Genomic DNA, 22,552 nt, shown 5'->3' on the forward strand with positions numbered 1-22,552 from the left:
AAAATGATTGTCATAAAACTAGCAGCTAGTTAAGCATAGACTGCAAAAAAAAGGGGGGGGAGGAGTGAGAGCTGGGGTTACCAGGTGTCCAGTTTTGAACCGGACAGTCCAGTATTTGAGCTTTCTGTTCGGGAAACAAATTGAGAAAATATAAATATCCGGTATTTTCTAAATAAGATGTAATGTAGATTGTGATTTGAGATGATAGTCAAGAGTCATTGAAGGGACAGTTGTTAGATAGAAATGGTCCGTTCTTCTATATATTCCAAATTTGCTTCCTATTAAGGATTGGAGTGAGAGCAAGTTTTGTAAAGAGGAAGGAAGTATAGTAATCAACTAACACAGGTGGGGAGAGACTTGGGTGTGCAGGCCTTTTCAAAAGTGCAAGCTTAGTCCTGCTTCTCTTAATCCTTTTGAGTTCTTATTGCTTCAGCACTATGAGACAGTGCCAGCTATTGCCATAATTAGTCCGCACTCTTATTTCTGACTGCAGTGAAAACATGGGTAACTTTTCATCCTAAAGTGCTTCACCTCATATACACATTAACATTGCTGAAATACAGACACATCTTTAGGATGAGTTCCACGGTCAGGTGGACAATATTCACACAGTATCTTGAATAAACCATGGAGGATAGTGGTGTAAAATTATGGGATGTTTATAATCCTTGCAAAATGGAGAGACATTTAGATTTTAAAGTTATAGCGGCAAGACTAGCATAGTGTTTAAATTGCATGAAGTTGCTTTGACCTTGAAAGAATGAAGGTCTGTCTCAATCCTGATGAGATGTGAATGTATGCTTCCAGGAGCTCTATGCGCGAGTTGCTGTTGAGTGATATTTTGCGTGCAGTGGCGTCTTAGAATAGTTTTCTTAGTGGTAACCATAGTAACTCATCACAAATGTGTTGAAATTTCATTGGAACCACTGTAATTCAAACATTACGTTCAGACCACTAAGCATTGCTCCAATGTCAAAAGTCGATCTTTAATTTTAAATAAGTTCCTGTTTTAATCAAGGAAATTTCTGGAAGTGGAAAGTAAAAAGCTGTTAACATTTAGCGCTGTCATTTTAAAATATGCTCCCACTTTGAGTCTTCTCTGAAGCAGTCTCTGTTGAAGTATTGAAGTTTTTAAATTTGAACAATCGCAACTGGAGTAGATTACAAGTTGTTACTTTTTCAATCCTGTTAGCCCTGCCCCGGAATTATTCTAAGTTTTTATAATAGAAAATAAAAATTACCATTTGTTTAAAATTACAAATATTTATAAACCTGATGATGGTGTATGTAAACTCAATATAAATTATTTTATGTAATTAAGTATAAACAGTTTTATAATACCAATATTAAGAGTAATGTCCAGCAGTGTTTTAGAGTTACAACTTCTCTCATGATGATTAAGGTGTATGCCTTACCATCAAGCTATAGATTTTGCATCATGAACTTTAGTTTATGCTAGCTTCCTGCTATTAGTGCTTAGGTAATATTTTGTCCCTTTCTGGTTGTGGTGGGGCTTTAATCTGAATAATACTAGACAAAAATTACTAGGTTTCTTAGACACCATAGATTTGCTGATTTAATTCTCATATGAAAACTGCAGTGTAATTGCATTGTACCCTTATGAAAATAAAAGCAGGAAGAAATGTCTTTGCTTAATACGCTGTATTGGTACAGAGATACATGCTTGGAAATCGTTATCCAAAGATGAAAAGAAAATCTGATGCTGCTCATTACTTCAGATTTCTGGTATGGCCTCCTGCATGCATGGGTTGGTGACATTGGTCCTTGGAGTTTAGATGATAGCATATTTTCTGAGTGCTACAAAGTTTTGAGGCAGGCCAAAAACAGAGACTGCAAAAGAGCCTAAAAGTGAGAAATTATCATCAATATAGAGGCTTTTTAAACTGTATGGCCGCTTGGTTGAAGATTAAAGTAAATGAATTCACCAACCTCTGCATGTAGGATTTACCTGGTGCAATCATAGGCATTTAAACATCTTCTGCTATATAGAAGGGTATTGATCTAGCATTGTCTTTCTGTCTGAGTAATCAGAATATCTTGGAGTTACATGTTTAACCCTTTGAGGGATAATTGAAAAACCATGTTGTTCCTCCAGACACATTCTAAAAGTGATTTTATAATGTACTTTTGCCAAATCTCTTACTTCAGTAATTAAAGGAAAGAAATCTTTTTACTGGAAGGAGGGAAATCTCAGGGGGGAAAACCGTGGCAGCAGGACCAGATTCCGGGCCGGAAGTGGGGGGAGCAGGGGCTGGGCTAGCAGCAGGGGGCTTGTAGCCAGGAGCCCCGTGTCATGGAACCTGGCTGGGGCAAGCCAGGAGCCCACTGGCAGGGGAACAACAGCTGGGAGCAGAGCTGGGCTGGCAGCTGGGAGTGGAGGGAGCAGAGCTGGGCTGCCGGCAGGGAACTTGACCACAGCCAGGAGTAGAGCCTGGTAACTGGGGCCGGTGGCCAGGAGGGGCATCTGGTAGCTGGGAGCAAAATGGGGGGGGATGGCGACTCCCCAGGAGTAGAGCATAGAAGCTAGCAGCAGAGGGTCTGGCGTTGACCTCATCTGATCCAGCAAACTCCCTAGTTCGAGACTGGTCAGGTCCCAAGAGTGCCGGACCAGAGAGGTCCAACCTGTACAGCCTTTCTTAAAGCAAAACTTGAAATCTCCCTTTTTTTTCCACCCCCGTATATCAAATATTTCTTGAAAGCAATATGACATGAGCTACAGTCCCTTTGGTTATGTTTAAGATCACAAAGGTGTTAACTTCATCAGCCAATTTTGAATGCCACCACTTAAGACATCCTCTGCGATGGCAGCATGAATATCTGTCCGCTGTCCATAAAAAAAATCTTTGTGACTATCCAAGTTGTCAGTTGTTTACTTGGGAGTACATAGTTATACAAGAGGAAAAAGTGATAATACTTAAAATTTTTATTTAAGTATTATCTTTGGGTAAGAATGCATTAAAACATAATGGATTTAGTGTTTTGTATTAACTTCTTCCCCACCCCTTCTTAACATATTACTAAGTTTGTTTCAGAATTTGGCAAGTGTGTGCAGCAAATATAAACTGAAAAGAAAAAGCTACATTACTAATACAGGTAGTAGATACAATAGTGATACCTATATGCCTGATCCGAGGAGCCCTTTCCTGAAGAGATTTTGAAAGAATAATTTAGCCTTTGTGTTTGAATACATAATAAATTGATTCTGCCTTTTTTGATGTTTCGTAGAAATGAAGATGCAGTTAACCAAATGGCTGTTACTCCTTTCCCTTTCCCTTCGAGCTCCCAGTCTTCCATTGAGGTAAGATGTTTTTTTATTAGGGTTGCAGAATTAGGTTAATCATAATTAGTACAATCTAAGGTCAAACACCTTGTCTGATTAATCCCTGAAAGCTACTAAGCATTAGGTAGGAATTTTGTGTGTGTTTTTCCTTTCTTTTTAAATGAAACAATTGGATGATCCTAGGTGACGAAATATTGTCTTGATTACTGTGATATGGCAGGAAAATAAATCATTGAAGGAAAGCTTTTCTGTCTCCTGTCCCAATTATTTTTGAGAGGTTGAAAGTTTTGTGATGGGGAGTTGTTGCTTGCAATGCAAGTGAAATATGAGGGTTCTTCCTGAGGAAAAAAAATGACATTTTCTGTGGGAGACACACACCTTTCAAATGAAGGCCAACACATGCCATCAAGTCTTCATGCCTTCAGAGGCCTTAGGAATAAATCAAGTATCTCAATTTAGAAAATAAGCATTAAAGGCCTGACCATGCCCACTGAAGGCCATAAAAAGATTTCCATATTTATTATCTGCATTACAATAGTCCCTAGAGGTAGATCCCAACCACAATTGAGAACCCCTTGCACTGAGCACTATACAACCACATGGTGAGAGATGGTCATCTGAGTTCCTATACGCTTTCAGTCCAGATAGCAAGAAACTCAGCAGGGGAAGGGGAAACAGGCATGGTGAAATAACCTGTCCATTTGTCATGACCAGGAATAGGACCTAAAATATCATGGCTCCCAGTGCAGTGACCGGTTTGTTGAACTATGTTTATGATTAATGGCCCTACTATATTTCTGTAGTGCATGGGTTCCCAAACTGGGGGGCATGCCTGCCTGGGGGGGGAGGGGTGAAGAAATTCCAGGGGGAACGTGAGGCGACCCAGCCCTCTCCCCTCCACCCCCTCAAGTTTTGCTACCCCGGTCAGTTCCTTTTTTTTTCTCCACAAGTCTTGCTGCTATAGTTTTGCTGCTATTTTTGCGGGGTGGCGGGGGGGAAGGGGCATGAGAGTTTTTCAGAAATCAAAAAGGGGGTGTGATGCTGAACAGTTTGGGAACCACTGTGGTAGTGGAAATGACAGTACATTACTGTATCTGACTGGGAGGGAGTGAAGAGAGGAGGACCTGGCATCACAGGAGTTAAACAAAGCCTGTGGGCCGGGCTAGCCCCTCCCCACTTTACCTGTAGCCAATGCCAGGCCTGGAGGGAGGATAAAAGGAAGGAGCCTGGCTCAGTTAGGGGCTGACTAGCAAGGAGATAGTAGCGCTATTCTGCAGTCTGCAGGACGTGAAGCAAAGCCTGTTCACTTGGCTAGCCACCAGAGCAAGTAAGCCTCCAACCACACTCCCTGGGACAAAATGGGGGGGGGGGAATCTGCGAGAACTCTAACTACGGGGGAAACCTGGACTGTTGAGGCTACGCCCCAAACTTAAAGACTATACTAATACATTGGGCCGAAGTTTCTAAACTGGGGGCACCAGCGGCAGGATTCTGCACCCCTTTTCTGCTGGCTACATCTGGGACCTATCCACTAGGCCACCCCTCTGCCAGGGAGACCTGGCCACAAGTGGTCAGAGGATTATTCTAGCAGTGGGTGGGTGAGATTCTGTGGCCTGCATTGTGCAGGAGGTCAGACTAGATGATCATAATAGTCCCTTCTGACCTTAAAGTCTCTGAGTGGTGGAGAATGTGAGTGCTGCCCTAGCACTGGTGAAGGGCCTTATTAAAGAGTCAGCAATTGAACAAGCAAGTGCAAGCTCAGCCCTTGAAGGGAGATGGAGCTGCTGCTGAAGTGGATGGCAGAGCAAAACGCCAACCAGCAGCAGCTATTACAACAGATGGTCCAACAACAGCAGCTGATGCAACATGTGACTTCTCTGCTACAACCCATGAGCTCAGCCGAGCTCTGTGCGCCTGCACCTGTGCCAGCATCTATCAATCTTGACAAGATGGGGTCGGACAATGATCCCAGGGCATTTCTGGAAACATTTGAGTGGGTAGCCATGGTAGCCTAGGGCCTAGAGGGCCCAGTGAGGGTTTGTCCAGGACTCATACCTGAATAGAGTAGTCCAAACTACATACTGCGCAGCTCAGGACTAAGCCCAGGTCAAAGCAGCTATCCTTGACACCCTAGACATCTTGGAAGAGACATTCTGACAACGTACCTGCCAGGAACAGTACCTGCCAGGAGCCCAACCCAACCTCGTCACCCAGAAGCTGCACAATGCCTGCTGGAGATGGCTGAAGCTAGAAACAAAGACAGGCATGGAAGTTGGCGAGCAGCTCTTGCTCGAACAGTTTACCCAGAATCCTATCCTCTGCATGGAGGGAATGGGTTGTACAGAATCACCCTGGTAGCGTGGCTATTGCAATCTACTGATGGAGAACTATCTGGCAGCCAGAACCCTGGGGATGACCTCCTCTTCGGGTCCTAGACTGACCAAGAACATCACAGTCCTGACGGATGGAACTATCCCTCAGGGACACCCAGGGCTGGGGAGGAACTTTGGCATCCTCTGCCCCTCCCTAGGCCCAGAAGGGCTCATGGGTTCAAGGGTACTGCATACCCCAACTCCCGATCTCATCACCAGCCACCCAGCTCCCTGTTTGGGAGGCCATGCATCCAGCAGACATGAAACCAGGCCCCTTACTGAATCCCAGACTCAGGGAATTCTGCCAGACCCATCCTCCCGGGCACCCAGAGAAGATAACCCTAAGGCCACCCAGGATCAGAACTTTTGTGTCTAGGGACTTCAGGCACTGGTACAGGTACTGCTTGTACATGCCCCCAGCTGACCAGAGAAGGAGCCAGCTCTGTTACTAGAATCCATGTTCCTGACTCGCCTCTTCATGGGAGAGCAACAAGCTGACAACACCCAGAGCCAAGCATATGACCAGGTGGCCGTAGTGAATGAAGAGACTGTGGGCCCCGCCCCCCAGCAGGTGGGACGGTTCTCCTATTTTGAGATTCAGGGAGACCGCCTATACTGGACAGAGGAGGACCTGCAAAACAGAAGAGGTGTGCTACCAGCTCTTGGTGCCTCACCCTTACCGGTGGGACACCTGGGGAGGGAAAAGTCACTGGCCCGGATCTTGTCCTGCTTCTTTTGGCCCGAGGTCCACAGGGAGATGGTAAACTTTTGTGCCTCCTCTCCGGAGTGTCTGCTCATGATGCCTTGGCCCGTGGAGCAAGCCCCGCTAATTCTCCTCCCACTCATGAGTATACCCTTTGAGCGGACTGGAGTTGATATAGTCAACCCCCTGGAGAAGAGTGCTACTGGATTTCCGGCTCATCCTCATTGTAGTAGACTGTTCGACCGGGTATCCCAAAGCAGTGCTATTACACTCCATGATTGCCAAGAAAGTAGTGACCAAGCTCATGAACATCTTTGCCTGCATTGGAGTCCCTCGGGAAATGCCAACAGATCAGAGGACAAACTTTATGTCCCAGACAGTGCAGCAACTCAGCTGATTACTAAAAATCAGAACGCTCTGCACATCCATCTACCACCCCCAAATGCACCGCTTAATAGACTATTTTAACAGGACCTTGAAGGCTATGCTCCATAAGTTTGTCCTGACTGATGAGTGTCATTGGGATGAGCTCCTCCTGTCCCTCATGTTGGCAGTCCAGGAGGTCACCCAGGCCTCCACAGGGTTTTCACTTTTTGAACTTCTGTATAAGAAGCAACCAGGAGGGGTTTGGGACCTAGTTCAGGAGATGTGGGAGGAACAACCCTCCCGAGCAAATAACAGGTTTAGTAGGACTGCACTATATCTCATAGAACTGGAACAGACTTTGAGAGGTCATTGAATCCAGTCCCTGGCTTCATGGCAGGACCAAGTACCATCCGTGACAGATTTGCCCGAGATCCCTAAATGGTTCCCTCAAGGATTGAACTCACAACCCTGGGTTTAGCAGGCCAATGCTCAAACCACTGAGCTATCCCTCGCTTCCAGAGACACTTGCAGTGTTAGGCACATTTGCTTGAGAGAACCTTCTACATGCCCAAGAAGCCCAGGAGGCAAAGTAAACAGACAAAACTCCACGAATTCCAGCCTGGGGTATTGGGTCCTACTTCTGCCAGTTCGGACTCAAAACTCCTTTCCTAATAGCAGGGACTTAGAGGTGGTTCAGAGATGGGCCAGTAAACTGAGGTGCACCAGCCTGACAACGTTCGACAGAGTTATCTGTCGATAGCTCTGAAAACCCTGGAAGGGTTACTAATAACCCTACCTGCCGGATTCGGAATTGGGTTCACAGGCAGATGATGCATCAAAACCAGGAGAGGTCCAGATTGGCTCAGTTGCTACGTTCTCATCTGCCTTTTGGGCCAAACCAGGCTGCACTCACCTGGCTGTCCATCACAGCCAGATGGAACCTGGGGTTAAGGTCCGGGAGAACCCCCGGACTTTTCCCCAAAAACTGAGAGAAGTTGTGAAGCAAGAATTCTAGTCGGTGCTGGCATTGAGGGTAATCGAGGAGTGCCTCACCCAGTGCCTCACCCAGTGACTGGAAGGGCTCACTAGTCCTATTTGCCAAACCCAATGTGAACACCTGTTTTTGCATCAACTTTCGAAAGGTGAATGCTGTGTCCAAATTTCATACATATCTGATGCCCCAGGTGGATGAGCTGCTTGATCAGCTTGGGGAGGCAGAATAAATTGCTACACTAGACTTACCAAAGGGTACTGGCAAATCCCCCATAATGTGAGTCCAAAGAGAAGATGGCATTCTCCACCCCCTTTGGACTCTTCCAGTTCCAAACCATGCCCTTTGGGTTGCATGGCACCCCTGCCACATTCCAGTGACTAATGGAACACATTCTGCATCCCCATAGCCAGTACATGGCTGCTTATTTGAACGATGTAGTGATTTATAGCTGCAACTGGCAGACTCGCTTACAACATGTGGTGGCTGTGTTGCAGTCCCTTGAGGAAGCTGGCCTGACAGTGAACCCTGCAAAATGCCAGCTCGGAAGGGATGAGACCACCTACCTGGGCTACACTTTGGGGAAAGGCACTGTCTGTCCCCTAGTCGGAAAGGTCCAAGCTCTCCAACGAGGTGCCCCTCCATCATCAAAAAACCCCAAGTACACCAGTTTTTAGGGTTGGCTGGTTACTATTGCTCCTTCATCCCAGGTTCTCCTCTATCCTGGCACCTCTGATTGATCTCCTCAAGAACGAGAGTCCAAACTGGATCCAGTGGATGAAAGCCTGTGAGGAAGCTTTCCAAGCCCTAAAAGCCCAGCTCTGTTGAGAACCCGTCTTGTACAGCTCCGACTTCTCAAAGAAGTTCTTGCTACAAACGGGTGCCTCCTACATAGGCCTAGGAGCTGTTCTCTCCCAGGTAGTAGAAGATGATGAACACCTGATTCTCTACATTAGTAGGAAGTTGTTTCGGAGGGAGATGGCCTATTCCGTAATCGAAAAGGAGACGCTAGTGGTGAAATGGGTGGTGGACTCACTCCACTATTACCTACTGGGCAGACACTTTACCCTCATCACAGACCATATCCCTCTCTGCTGGCTACATGCAATGAAGGACACAAACCCTAGAATCACACAGTGGTACCACTCTCCCTCCAACCCTTCTCCTACAGGGTCTAACGCTGGGCCAAGAGGGCCAATGTAAATCTAGACTTTTTCTCCAGGGAGGGTGGAGTGCCGCTTGAGGGAGGGCCGACTCCAATAGGGGTCATCAGTGGGGGGTGGGGGAGGAGTAATGTGTGAAGGAGTGGAGAGGAGGACCTAGCATCGCAGGGGTTAAACAAAGCCTATAGCCAATTCTAGGCCTGGAGGGATGATAAAAGGGAGGAGCCTGGCTCAGTTTAGGGGCTGACCAGCAAGGAGACAGGAATGCAGTTCTGGACACAAACCAAAGCCTATCCACTTGGCCAGCCACCAGAGCAAGTAAGCCTCCAACCACACCCCTTGGGACAGGGTGTGTGTGTGTGGGGAACCTGCGAGACCCCTAACTAAGAGGGAAACCTGGACTCTTAGGGCCATGTCCAAAACTTAAAGATTATACTAATACAGTGAGCTGGAGTTTCTAGGCCAGGGGCACAAGAAGCAGGGTTCTGCACCCCCTTTCTGCTGGCTAATTCTGGGACCTAACCAGTGGCCACTCCACTGCCAGAGAGACCCAGACACACTGACATATTAACATCGCGTTTTAGTACATGGTAGCATAATGTGCCTCTTAGCGACTAAAAGCATATGAATGTTTCTATTTGTTCTAACAGCTTCCCCAGTGGGGAAGTGCTGTCAGTGCTGTTCTATATTATGGCTGTTGCATCAGCCCTACTGTAACTCTTTTTTACCCTTTTGAGCATTATGAAGGTAGTGTGCCTACTGTGCAATGCAATCTGTAATGTTATCACATTATAAATATGATGTCTCATCATTGTAATGTAACTGAGAAATATGGTACTTACTTATAGATATAGCACATAGCTGGCTGCTTATTAATTCTATATCTTCTTAAGCTTATAAAGCAAAGCATGTTTTATGAATCAGTTGGGGCTTGAGCTAGCCTTGATTGTTAAATTCCTGTCATTGGTGCGTTTGCTTTTGGATATTTCAGTAAGCATCGTTACAGTCATGCAGTGTTAGCGCGTTCTTTGCAGTGTTATGTGGAACTTCTGGAATATGCTTTCTGTAGTTTTCAAGATACAGTCATGTTTAAGGCCATGTATCATACCCTGTAATCTGATTTGAGTGCTCTTAATTTGTACAGAAAAGCCACATTAATTGGCTTTTGTTTCAAGGGAACTCTTGAATCAAAACCCTGAGTTTCAGTCATCTATTTTTGTAAAAAAAGAATGTTGGCTTCATGCTCCACTCAATCCTGTTCCATGCAGACAGAATCGTGGTTAGGCTGAGGTTTCTATGGACCAAGCCTTTAGACTCACTTTAAATGTTTCGTGGTCAGTACCTGCTCTTGCCCCCTGTACTATATCTATGGTGAGCATATTTTCTGAACCAAAAATAGGGATACATGATCTGACAAAGGATTTTTTTTTCTGATTTGTGAATTTCTTTATATGAAAAGACTTACAAGAGTATAAAAATTAAATTACAGGATGGTGAGGGAGTGGGCTGAGATACGGGGTGTCAGCAGGTGTCATGGGGCAGACACTCACTGCCACGCTGCCTCCTGCCAGTAGCACTGGGAATTAACTCATCCATTGGGCACTTTTCTCTGGCTAGTCTCCCCCCATGTCCTCCTTGCTTCCCAAGACCATTATTATATGTCTCACTATAGTGTTTAGAAAGCCCAAATGAGAGTTGGGCCACCACGTGCTTCATACTGTCGAACTATGGGCAGTGTTGCTCCCAGACCATGGCATCCTCTTCAGGACACTGCCCTCCAGCAGTGACCTCTTCAGTGTTTTTCATGGGGGGGGGGGGTGTTTATCAGTATCTGCACTCTGGGGTCTTCTCCTCCCAGGGAACCTGTAATTCCCCTTTCCTCAGTGACTCACTGCCAGTCATCATCTAGCCCCTTACCTCAGGGGCAAACTGCAGTCTGGAATGACCACTCATCCTTGGCAAGGCGGTGGACCTGCTGCCTTTGCCTATCCTGGCCGCCTCCCTGCAGCCCTAGAATCCTGAGACCTTGCTTCAAGCTCTTCAACCTAAGAGCGAGACCAGGCCGGAGCTCCTCAGCCCTGCCTGCCCTTCCCCTGCACTGCCCTGTCCTAGGAAGCCCCCAGCTTCCCTTGCAGACAGGTCCCTCCTCCTCCCCAACTAGAGCAAGAGTCTCCCTCTTCCTCCCTCCTGGAGCCCTTATTTATGTAGCCGCAACTGGGCCCTAATTGGCTACTATCTGCCACAGCTGTGGGCTTTGCTTTCAGCCCACTCCCAGGGCTGGGGTTTTTACCCTTAAAGGGCCAGTGCGGGGCAGATGCTCCGTCACAGATGGGCAGTGAGTGAGGGGGCTGAGGGTACAGAGTCTTATTGGTGAGGGAGTGAGCTGGGGATGCAGAGTCTGGGCAGGAGGGGAAGAGGGAGCCACTTACTTTCATGGGGCCCAGCACTGCCTCCCACTGCTCCTATTAGTTGGATTCCAGAGCAGCCGGAAAAGCCTCCATGAAGTGCGTCTCTGCACTGCTGTTCCCCATCCGGAGGAGGGGGAGGAGCAGCAGCACACACAGCCACTTCTGGCTGCGCTTCTTCCCTGCAAGCCAGATCCAGAAGGGAGCATTGGGGCTTTTTCTCCCCTTCCCCCCCCCCCCCCAGCCCCCCAAAAATTAACAAAATATTGGCATTCTGGGACATTTTGATGGTTTATGGGGGCAATGTGACAGAATATTGGAAACTGGGACTGTTCCAGAAAATCCAAGACGAATGGTCGGCGTAACTATATCTAAACTCATACTTTCTTATGTTGGCAGATGCTGATGATAAGATAAAGAGTAACTTCAGCTGCCATGTTCTGCACCTCGTAGTATTAGGCAATATAAATTTTAAGGCATCTTTGTTCAAAGGTACATTTGGGGGATGGGGAGAACACTTGTAATTTGATATTGAGTGGTGGAATAACTCTGGGATTGGTGACAGTTATAGAAACTTCTATCTCTAGTTCTCCGTTTACAATATAATTTAGGTCAACAGAGTGAAGTTACTTTCATTTGATAGTTGCGCCATATCCCATAGAACTGTTTGGTAGTCTCCAGGTCGCCATGGCCAAGTGTCCATCCAAAACCCAGTACCCTGCAGGAGCAAAAGAATTCTTTCCCCTTTGCTGTTTGACCCTTCAAGATAGACCCAGTACAAGGGTAAAGGTACATGCAGTGAAGTTTTTGCTGCCAGACATATTTTGTGGCTAAATTCAGAATTTTTGACTTGCAGAGTTACCCATCAGTCCTCTGATGTCCCTTTAAAAATACTTCAAATGGTTATTATTAAATATTCTTATATAGAACTTTATATCACATTTTTTGCTGTAAATGAATTGTTCATATCTTAAATTGTAGACTAGATTATGTACTTTCAGAGGAGATACTAATGGAGATTGATCCTTCACCAATAAAGACCAGCACCTGCTTGAAACACTGGTTTTAATCAATAATGATTTATTGTGGATCATCTTCCTTATATCAAACAAGCATGACATCACATAAATTCTGTAAGCTGTCTGTTTATCACAGGCTATTTAGGGGTAACATACTTTAAAACAATCTCTTTACTAGGATCACAGTGGCACAGAACCTGGAAGCAGTGAAGAAGATAGCAGCTCAGAAGTTGTCATGAAAAGCTTGACTGATGATGAATGTATCAAAATGGTAAGTGTCCCTCTCTTTAAAGAAATGGGGTTAGTCAACCACAAATTCAAAGCTTGGGAAGTGCTGACATCATGAGCCTGTGACACTCCCAATAATGGTGCAAAAGCATGGGTACCAACCTCAGGGATTGTTAAAACACCAGGGCACAAACCCTCAAATGGTCATGCATCCTAAACTTAGATTTCACTAACCAGCCACAATAAGAGCAAACTCCTCAGGCACAGTAACAGCCTTAAACAGAATCACGGACAGTCTTCTTGGATACTCTAGTCTGTATCCTCACCCAGGCGAGGTATCCTTCTGATAGATGGCCCTTAAATCCAGGGTCACAACAATATTCAGTTTATTGCTAGGTCCAAAGTACCAGTCACTTTCCCAATGTTTTGGATCTCACATGGAAGACAATGCTTGTAAGCCATTCCTATAATAAATTATATGAAGATGTATTAAATAGGAAAAGGAAACTAGGGTTAACTCACATGAATTTAGACTTGTGAATTAGTTGGGCTGTAAATGGTAATAGAGACTTTTATAATCAGCAAGCTCAATTGTCCTTTAGAGTTAACTCAGACTAAGCAGATGGGGATCTCCTCCAATGCTCCTCCTAATCCTTTCCATCCATGTGTGGATTTTTTTCTCTCCATGTGCAGAATAAATCATATGTGAATGTGTGAATGTGCACCACTATTAGAAACAGAAATCTAGCTGTGGATGCTCTGCTATTCAGCCGGGTGGCATTTGAATCTCTCGTGAGCAGCCACACAAGTATAGCTTTCAGGGAACACCTGTCTCTTCCTTAGTCCTAGGAAATTCCTTGCTCCTTCATAGTCCCTCTAATACCTATCCCAGAGTTCAGCTGAGACATGGGAATTTTGGAAGGAGCTAGTTCCTGGTCTGCCAGCATCACAGGTTCTGTTTTCATGCTATTCTAATGCAATTGCGTTTTAGTGAGTAACTCCTAATTTTTCTGAGAGGGAAATTGAGGTGTTGGATTTCCTACGCCTGTTCTTATGATTAAGTTATGAATACTGTTTCCTCTATATTTAGTTGTACATAGTGGTCCCTTTCTTGAGCTGTACTCAGCAGCAATGGGTTCACGTCTACTTTTGTCAGCAGTACCTTCCATGCCCCCAGAAAAAAAGTCTGTAGCTGTAAATTACACTCATATTTATGTCATAGCTCCAACTCTGTATTGATAGATGGTGGTGGTTTTGTGAGGGTGGTGGCTTAATGTGTTCAGATTATATGTTATCAGAAACTTAGAATTTCTAGAGATTGTGCCTTAATCTTCTGTCTAAACCTCTGCTAGAGGTTAAGGAGACAAAAACTTAAGTATGCTGAGCAGTGGCTAACGTACAGAAACACAAAATCTGCTGGGATGATCTTTTTTTTCTTTCCTCCACTGGCCCCTAGCCATCCGTCCCCCACACAACTCTTAATACAGTCCTTCAAGTAGTGCATTAATTATGTTTGAATAGCATGTCTCAATCTGTGTATGTTAATTTCATTGAAGGGGTGGGTTTTTGTTTGTTTTGAGGGAGTTGTGTTACTTTTACTTCATAATGTCTTTGGAACCAGTCCTGGTTTTTGCAAACTTATTTGTTTTTAGAAAATATTTTAACATTAAGGACAAATACTTGGAAGTTCACTGAGTTTTTGCAAAGAACCACCAATTGATTTAGTATTTCAGCATTGAAATCAGCTAACACTGGTTGTTATGTATTTCTGGCTGACAAAGCACTCATGGGTTGCGTACATGCATTTGACTGAATTGTCCAGACCACCATGGAAGTTCCACAATGTTAATTGGCTAAAATACAAATTAACTGGGGTTTTAATGCACAAATGCTACTTGTAAATGCAATTTTTTAATAACTCCCTGCTTTTTTTGGAAAAAGCTGGGAAGCTTATTGAGAGAGAGATTAATATGAAAAAATACACAGTCTGAAGTAGAATCTGGGGCTGATAAAGGGTGTTGGAGATGTCAAGAATATTGGCTGTATAAATGCGCATTTCTGTACATGGCTTAACTATTGTTGCTTTCCTCAGAGCCAGGTTATGTATTCAAGGCCCATATTGGTACTTGAACTTTTTGCTCCTTGCTACCACTGCAGTGCTGTGCTCAGTGACTCTTTCTTTAGATGAAAGAAACAAACATTCCTGCTGCCAGTCTCTTGGTGACTGTCAAGGCCAAAGGAAAAAGATTCTTTATTGCTGAGAGCATATTTCCCCTATTACCAATATAGTCATAGTTTATTTGGAAATGTATGGGGAAATATATAAACTTACCTGAAAAATTTGCTCTTAGATGAGTCCAGCTGAAAGCCTCAGCATGACAACAAACATTCTTGATTGTACCAACTACATGCAGTATGTTTTCATTTAAGTTCAGAGGTTCAAAGAATGTGACAGCTCAGCAAGTTTTTGAAGTGTGGGTTTTAAGAGTGACTTCCAGCTGATACGTGCTTCCCCAGGGGTAACCAACTATGTTTCGAAAGCCAGAAGGTGATCTGACACACTTGTGTCCATTAATTCTTGGTAAACTTGTCAGGCTGCTCTTGGATATCAAGTGGTGCCAGTTCTACATTTTTAGCAGTACAAATGTTACATTATTGAAGGAGAGAAAGGAAGAGAACTTTTTCTCAACTGGGATCCATGAAAGCACTACCAGCCAAATACAGTGCTAACAGAGGGGGTAGTTGAGGAGGATTAGATGATTAGTTCTCTCTTATTTGTAGGCCTGATTCAGCAAGATCCAATGAGGCTACGCAAGATGCTTAAAGATAGACACATGCCCAACTTGTGTCACAGGATCAGACACATGTCCAGTAATCTCCTAAAGACCTGATGCTTTAGAGGAAGGTCCAAGAAACCTCTCAGAAGGCATATATGACATAATCTCACCTCCTTTCCTTGCCCTCTTCCCTCTGGGGGTTTCCTCCCAACCTCTGTAATGCATCAAATTTAAGTGTGTATAAACCTGAATAATCTTGTTACCCATGTAAATTCCTAGTTCTTCCTTAAATCCTGCTAAATTTTTGAGTTCAGTATCATGAAGTAGCAGGCCTGTCAGTGGGGGCAGCGAAGGGGGATTGGAGCTCGATCCGACCCTGCTGCTGCTGTGGCAGCCGTGGAGCCCGGAGTTTTTTAAATTGCAATGGGAACACCATGCAGCGTGCTCCAGGCAGCTCTTAGGGCTGCCTGGAGATGCAGAGGTACCATGATGTGTGCTCAAGCAGCACTGTGGGGACACACAGTCCAAGAGGTGCTGTGGGCTGGCTACCATCAGCCTCCCCACCCCTTCTGCCGGAGGCCCCACCCCTTTTGGGAGCATAGAGCTGCCCCTCCTTGCTCAGGGCCCAGCATGGCTGTCAGTTCCTCTGTAAAGTAGCAGAGTGTGCCATAGTGCAATAGCGTGTACAGTGTAAAGAGTATCACATTGCTGAATCGGAGTCTGGATTTCTCTGGGTTTGAAGAAATTTAATATTAAATGAAAGTTGAAATGGATATGTCATTTAAAAACAAATAAAGCTACCTTTTTTCCTATTTAGGATGTCAAAAACAAAGCTGACAAACAGATGTTGATGATAGACCATCAGGATTTGGTGGAGCAACTCCCAGAAAATGTATGTGTGTTTATATTTAAGGGAGAGTTTGGGGAAAGGGAGTCAATTGAAGAAATTGTTGCATCGCAATTTACCCTACACCAAGGCAGTTCTATAACTGATAAGAAAGTGAACTAATCCCTTTTTTGAGCCCTGAGTGGTTTAAAAATATCCTTGTCTTTAAATATGTAGAAATGATCGTGAAAGACTGTGTTAAGAATACATTTTGCTGTTTTTAAGAATTCAGTATTTCATCTCTCGCATACATCTCTTACACCAAATGAGAGTCCATCAGACTTTCTTTCCAGGCATTTCTAGATTCTCAAACCTACCCAACTTGGTTCTCTTAAAAATACTAAATATTTATAAACTGACTTGTTCTATTGCCAATCTCATTAAAGAACTTCATACCTTGCTTTACCCATTTAGCTCTTGCTGATTTCACAAGAATACATGCTGCCTATGTATTTTTTAATATTAACACCTGGACTATTTTGATTTTTTTCTTTCCTTTTTTTTTTTTTTTTAGGTCCTCACTCAATTAAAACAATCAAAATCTTCAAACAAAGCACCCATCAGTTTACATGATATATCCTTGGCACCAACACCTTCTTATCTTTCTCCAGAGGCAGAGTTTACCAGCCACAGTGAGACCCAATTATATCTTTCTGCAAGATAGCCTATATTAATGACAAAGTTATACTAAAAACGTAACAGCCAGTTTTGTCAGACTTGAGCTATAGTATTCTACTATAACTGGGATTGTTTTAGTACTCCTTAAATGCATTTTGCTGTTGTTTTTTGTTTCTTTGTTTATTTTTTGTTCCAAAGGGTCAATGTAACCATTTTTCTAATATAAAATGATTTAAAAAAAGTCCCGTTATTTAATTTTAAAAGTTTGAAAAAAATCTTTCTATCTTGATATCCTATTCAATGGGTAAACAGTAGGGATGTAAAAAATGTTAACATTAACCTTGTAACTTATGGAAATTTCATCGGTTACACAATTAAACAGGCTCTGTTCCACGCAGACTCCGGGATTGTGGCTGCCGCTGGCCCCGCATGCTCTTGGCTGCCTACCCACACTCCCTAGCAGAGTTTAAACAGTAACAGGATCAATAAGCATCAGCTTATCAGTTGACCAATGAACTGTTTAAACACATCCCTAGTAAACAGTAGGGTTTTATCTCCCTTTTTGTGATGAAGAAGATAAAATTACAAAAAACTTAACCATTGATTGTTTATTTTTTGTTTGCCAGAAGGATGGTTATCAATAATAACAGAACTGCACAGGTATTACAAATATTTTGGGCCACTTTTGTGTTTGGATAATTGCCTTTGGGAGCTGAAGAACAAAAGTGTTGCAACTGTATATGTGAACCATGCTTGTTCTAAGAGACAGGTGGATTTTAAAAAATCCTGAATATAAATTTGAAAAATCCCTGCATTTCACCTTCGTGACACTGCATTGTCACAGTGTGCTTTGTCATACTGATCAAAATTATACATGTAATTCATATGACTTTTGAAAGCCAATTGCACTCCAGTGTCTGATGATTTTAGGTCTACTCCAACATGATTACATAGGGGTATTTTGTTCTTTACTTAATAATGTGCATCCTGATTAGTTCAATTATATGCACATTTAATATTGCTGACTAATTTATTTATTTTCTCTTCATGTTTTAGGCAATGTACTGCCTCCTCTGTTGCCAGTTGATCCGGCCACATGCCCAATTGTTCCTGGTCAAGAGATGACTATAGAAATATCCAAGGGGCGATCAGGCCTCGGTCTCAGCATAGTAGGAGGGAAAGATACTCCACTTGTGAGTTTGTTAAACCTTAATTAAGAAGCAGAAAAGACAGGGAAAAGCAATTTTTTAAAAAGAAATAGCATATGTCCAATAGCCCTCTACTAAATTATTCAGTATTGAAATAGTATATAGCTGCTTCCATAATAAACTTGGTAGTCTTGCCTAATATGCAAGATTAAATATTTAATATTTCCTTTTAAACTGACAGTTAACTACATTTTCATGATTGTCTTCCATTATCATCATAATTGTGTATTATGTACCCTACTTTCTAAGGTTTAAATCATATGAATTAAAGGATTCAGTGAGTTCCCATTGCTCACTTTTATTATTCCAAGAATGAGTTCTGTTTTACACACAAGCCTCCTCCTTCTCATTTTAAAAAAAAGTAATGGAATTTTAAATTATTTAATCTGAATTGTCTATCAGGGTGACTGAATCACAAAGTGAACGTCATGGTTTTGCTTTGTGCTAACAACTGTATATTTTAAAACCACAAATGCTTATTTTATGCTCAGTTTTTTAAACAGGACATTTACTAAGCCCCTACCAGTGCCACCCTGAGCTGGACACAGATCAGCAAAGATAATCTTATTTCAGTTATATGTTCCTTTGTTTAGTCTACCCCTTCAGATATTCTGCTTTCAAAGGTTGCTTTTTTTTGTCAGTAACATCCAAATTTATAATGTATTCAGCACTACTGAAGTATCATTAATATGCAAGTTCAAAAGTTAACTGGACTAAACCTTTTCTTTCTTGTTTGTGGTAGGTGATTTACTATTTAAGTTCTTCATGCCTTCTCTGAGAGATAATACTATAATTTAACAGATTATCAATATAAACTCTTGGTGTCAACAAATTTAGTCTAGAGTTTTCTGTAATAACTCTGTTGCAGTTTGCATGAGCATTGGGTCATCTTGAATCTTGAGATGAAGTGTATTAATCTGATTGAGTTGCTTTGTATGTAATCTCTTTACATACAAGTTATTCAAGAAATTACAAAATAATACATCATTAAGCAGGAAGGTCTCTTACTATCAGCAGTACTATCAGCATTTACTACAATCTGAAGCATTTCAGAGGAAGTCACTTAAGCAAGTGGCAGCCTATCCTAATCCAGAATAAATCCTTCTTGAGAATTTCATAGTAATTAAATATATAAAAATTTCTTCTTAGGGGCAAACAAGAAAAAAAATAGCACCATGCTCCAACTTCAAGAGCTGTTATAGACTGGGTGTGATGGACCCGCCATGCTTTATGTAATGGATTTATGGACACAAATATGCATAACTCAAAGATGTTTGTAACAGATTACCTCATGTAACCTATCAATCTTAATGTCATAATCTGCTGGGTCTGTGTATTTTATTTTGGTCTGTATCATTTGGTATGTATCATTCTTGTGTGTAAAGTTAGCTATATGGAGTATGGAATGCTTTATGATTTTAAAAGTGTAAAGGCAAGCCATCAAGGATGTATCCCTCAAGGTCTGGTCAACTGTAAACAACACTTTTGTCCTTTAAGTGATAACAGTGGTTGTTCCTAGGTAGTCATATGACCTCCCTAACTGGTAGGGGCTGGCCATGTAACTTCCCATGAAAGGCTGGAATGTAGAAATAGAATTCCCCCCCAAAGGTGGTGTCTATAAAACAATGGGTCTGGGGCTGGGCTGGCACACCCAGGAGATTAACTAAAGACCCCAAGGAGAGGGAACTTCCCTGGTTTGAAGGCTTAGCTGGAACAAGAACAGTTTTAGGGTGAGTTTGTAGTAAGTTTATAGTGAGGTTTTAGAATTAGCTAAGTGTTTTCTGTTATTTTAAATTGTAATCTTGTTTGCTCTGCCTGTTTTCAGTTATAACCTTTTAAATCCTACTGCTTATACTTAGTAAATAAAAGTGATTTTACTATAAAGCCCAGTGTAAATAATTCTTACCTAGGGGATCAATCAGTGTGTACATCCTCCTTTCATTGCTAAAGGGAGCTTGCCTAAATATAGCCACTCCCCGACTTACGAACACACTGATTTATGACCATCCATACTTACGACCAACCTTCCATTAACTCCATTATAATATTTTCAAGGTGAGAACCATGTACGTCAAGTTTTTCTAAAAGCGCGGGCAGCGCGTTTAAGGGTATTTCTGACTTGTAACCAAATCGAGTTACGACCAGGTGTTCAGAACGTAACCCGTTCATAAGTCGGGGACAGCCTGTAATTCATTTGGGGTTCTGATCCCATTTGGGGAGCGGTATCCTGAGAACCTGGGCCCAAAGCTGCATTTTCTTTGGACCCAAAAACTTTCAGTGTCTGTACTAGGGATGGTAAATATCAGTTAATTGAATAGTCGAGTAACCTCATGAAATTGTATTGGTTAGTCGACTAGTCTGTAGTCCCCAGGGCCGACAGCCAACGTATCAGAGGCAGCAGCGCGGGGTGCCAGGCGGGAGCTGGTCTGCGAGGGGAGCCAATTTAAAAACCAGCTCCCCTCATGGACCGGCTGCCTGTCGCCCTGTGCTGCTGCTTTTGTGAAAGTAGCAGCAGTTCCTGTCTAGAGCGGGGTCTGAGCTCCCGGACCCAGCATGAGCTGGAACTGAGCTGGGCTGCCTGCCCATCTGGCTCCTAATACACTTTAAATGCAGAGCTGCAGCAGGGGTAGATCCCAAACCTGTCCTGAGCCAGGACTGAGCCAAGGCTGCTGGCCAGCCTGCTAAAAAGTTTACTGGCAGGAAGAAAGGAATGAGTGTAGTCTGTAGTATTAAGCTATTAGCATAGTCGATTAACAGATAAGGAAAAGCTATTACATCCCTAGTGTGTACTGCTCGGGGTGGGGTGGCAGTAATCTCAGCTCTGTGCCGTGGCCCAGGGGAGACCAGCTGAGCTGGTCCAGCAGGACAGGGTAGTGGGAAGCTCCAGAGAACAAGCAGGCAAAATGTCAGAACCTTTGTCGGCACTCTGGGAAGTATCCCCAAGGAGTCTTCTGTGTCCTCACCCCATCACACTGGGTTCTGTGTTTGTTAGGTTATTTATTAAAGTGTCAATCTAGAAATTTGCAAGGAAAACAATTTATAAAGTTACTGACTTGCTTCCAGCAACAGAAATGCATCTGCATGAAATAAATGTTCAAACATGTCTGTCTTTTTAAGTTATAGAACCTGCCAAAATAAATCTTAGCTGGTCTTCACCTTGTTCATTTTGAACATTCAAAAGCATACAGTATTACTTCATAGAAAGCACGTTGCTCTTATTAGATCAGAGACTGGTCTGCTAATTTATTGTGAGGAACGAAGGGATTCTTTCTTCAATTACATGCACACAACCACTTTTTGCTTCAGTGGGACATGCATATGCATAACTACAGACAAAGGTGCCAGATCTTCAGTTGGTTTATATGACACAGCTGAGGTAATGGAGCTGATTTATACCATCTGGTGACCTGCTCTCCAGTATTTTAATATTTGTTACTAGGGCAAAGAGATGATGATTGTGGTGTGGTGATGAAAACTGAGGGAATAATAAAACAAAACCAGAAGCAGGTGGTGGGCAATACCACCTGCATTTGTTAGAAAAATGTCTAGCTCTTTGGGATATGTGGTAAGAACAAAGGAATGGAACTGCTACTTCTCTTCTTTCTTCACTTTCAACCCTGTGGCATAGGTGGGTACATTTTATATTGGTAAAGCCAAAATAATTCACTGATAGCATCACAGGTTACGAGTTATTTAATACTTAGGGCCCACAGATATCTGCAGCCACTTTTATGAGCACAAAATTGTGGTGTCTGTGGCCTGTAGTTTTCCATAGTGTAATTTGAAACTGGTATCCACAACATGGTTGCATTTAATACTTAAAAAATATTTTTTAAAACGCAGCCAATGGGAGTTCTTGAGGTCAGGGAGCAAGAGAACAGGAGCACAGTCAGCTAGGCCTCCTTTTATTCTGCACATTCCCATGTCTGAAAGGGATAGGGACTTGCTGCCTAACATCCATAGAGAACTCTATATGGGGATAGGCAAGCAATGGTAGAGTAAGAGCAGGCTTGTGCAATGGTACTTCCTTTCACATCGAAGCTGCTGAAAAATTCCCCTGCGCACTACTTTCTCGAAAATGGGACAGTCACACTTATTCCTTGTTTCCTTTTCTTGAGCATTACATTTGATCCTCCATGGCTACGTCTACACTCCAGGCTTCTTGTGCAAGAACTGTTTTGCACAAGAGTTCTTGCGCAAAAGGTCTTGCGCAGGAGCGCGTCCACACTGCAATGTGCTTTTGTGCAAGAGCATCCATGGCAGTGTGGACAGTCTCTTGCGCAAAAAAGCTCTGATGGCCATTTTAGCCAGAGGGGTTTCCTTGCGCAAGAAACCCCTGTTCCCTGTCCACACTGCCTTCTTGCACAAGAGCTCTTGCTTTTCCTCATGGGGAGAGGAATAACTCTTGCGCAAGAAGCCCTCTCTTCTGATGCTTTACTGTAAATTTACTTGTGCAAAAACACACATGCAGTGTAGATGCTCCGCATGGTTTTGCAGAAGAATGACCATTCTTGC

At 43.2% G+C, this 22,552-nt stretch overlaps 1 protein-coding gene across 10 annotated transcripts in view; it reads left to right on the forward strand.

Moving 5' to 3' along the window:
* The window catches only part of PATJ (PATJ crumbs cell polarity complex component), a 225,361-nt gene that overhangs the window by 163,604 nt on the left and 39,205 nt on the right, over positions 1–22,552 (forward strand). For all 10 annotated transcript variants that reach the window (XM_075936118.1, XM_075936115.1, XM_075936122.1 and 7 more), the window contains 5 exons: positions 3,247–3,319; positions 12,499–12,591; positions 16,143–16,217; positions 16,726–16,843; positions 17,886–18,022. In XM_075936118.1, coding sequence (XP_075792233.1) covers positions 3,247–3,319; positions 12,499–12,591; positions 16,143–16,217; positions 16,726–16,843; positions 17,886–18,022 — 496 coding nt within the window. The remainder of the gene's footprint in view (positions 1–3,246; positions 3,320–12,498; positions 12,592–16,142; positions 16,218–16,725; positions 16,844–17,885; positions 18,023–22,552) is intronic.

Source organism: Pelodiscus sinensis, chromosome 9 (genome assembly GCF_049634645.1).
Source record: "Pelodiscus sinensis isolate JC-2024 chromosome 9, ASM4963464v1, whole genome shotgun sequence".
Classification (NCBI taxonomy): Eukaryota; Metazoa; Chordata; order Testudines; family Trionychidae; genus Pelodiscus; species Pelodiscus sinensis.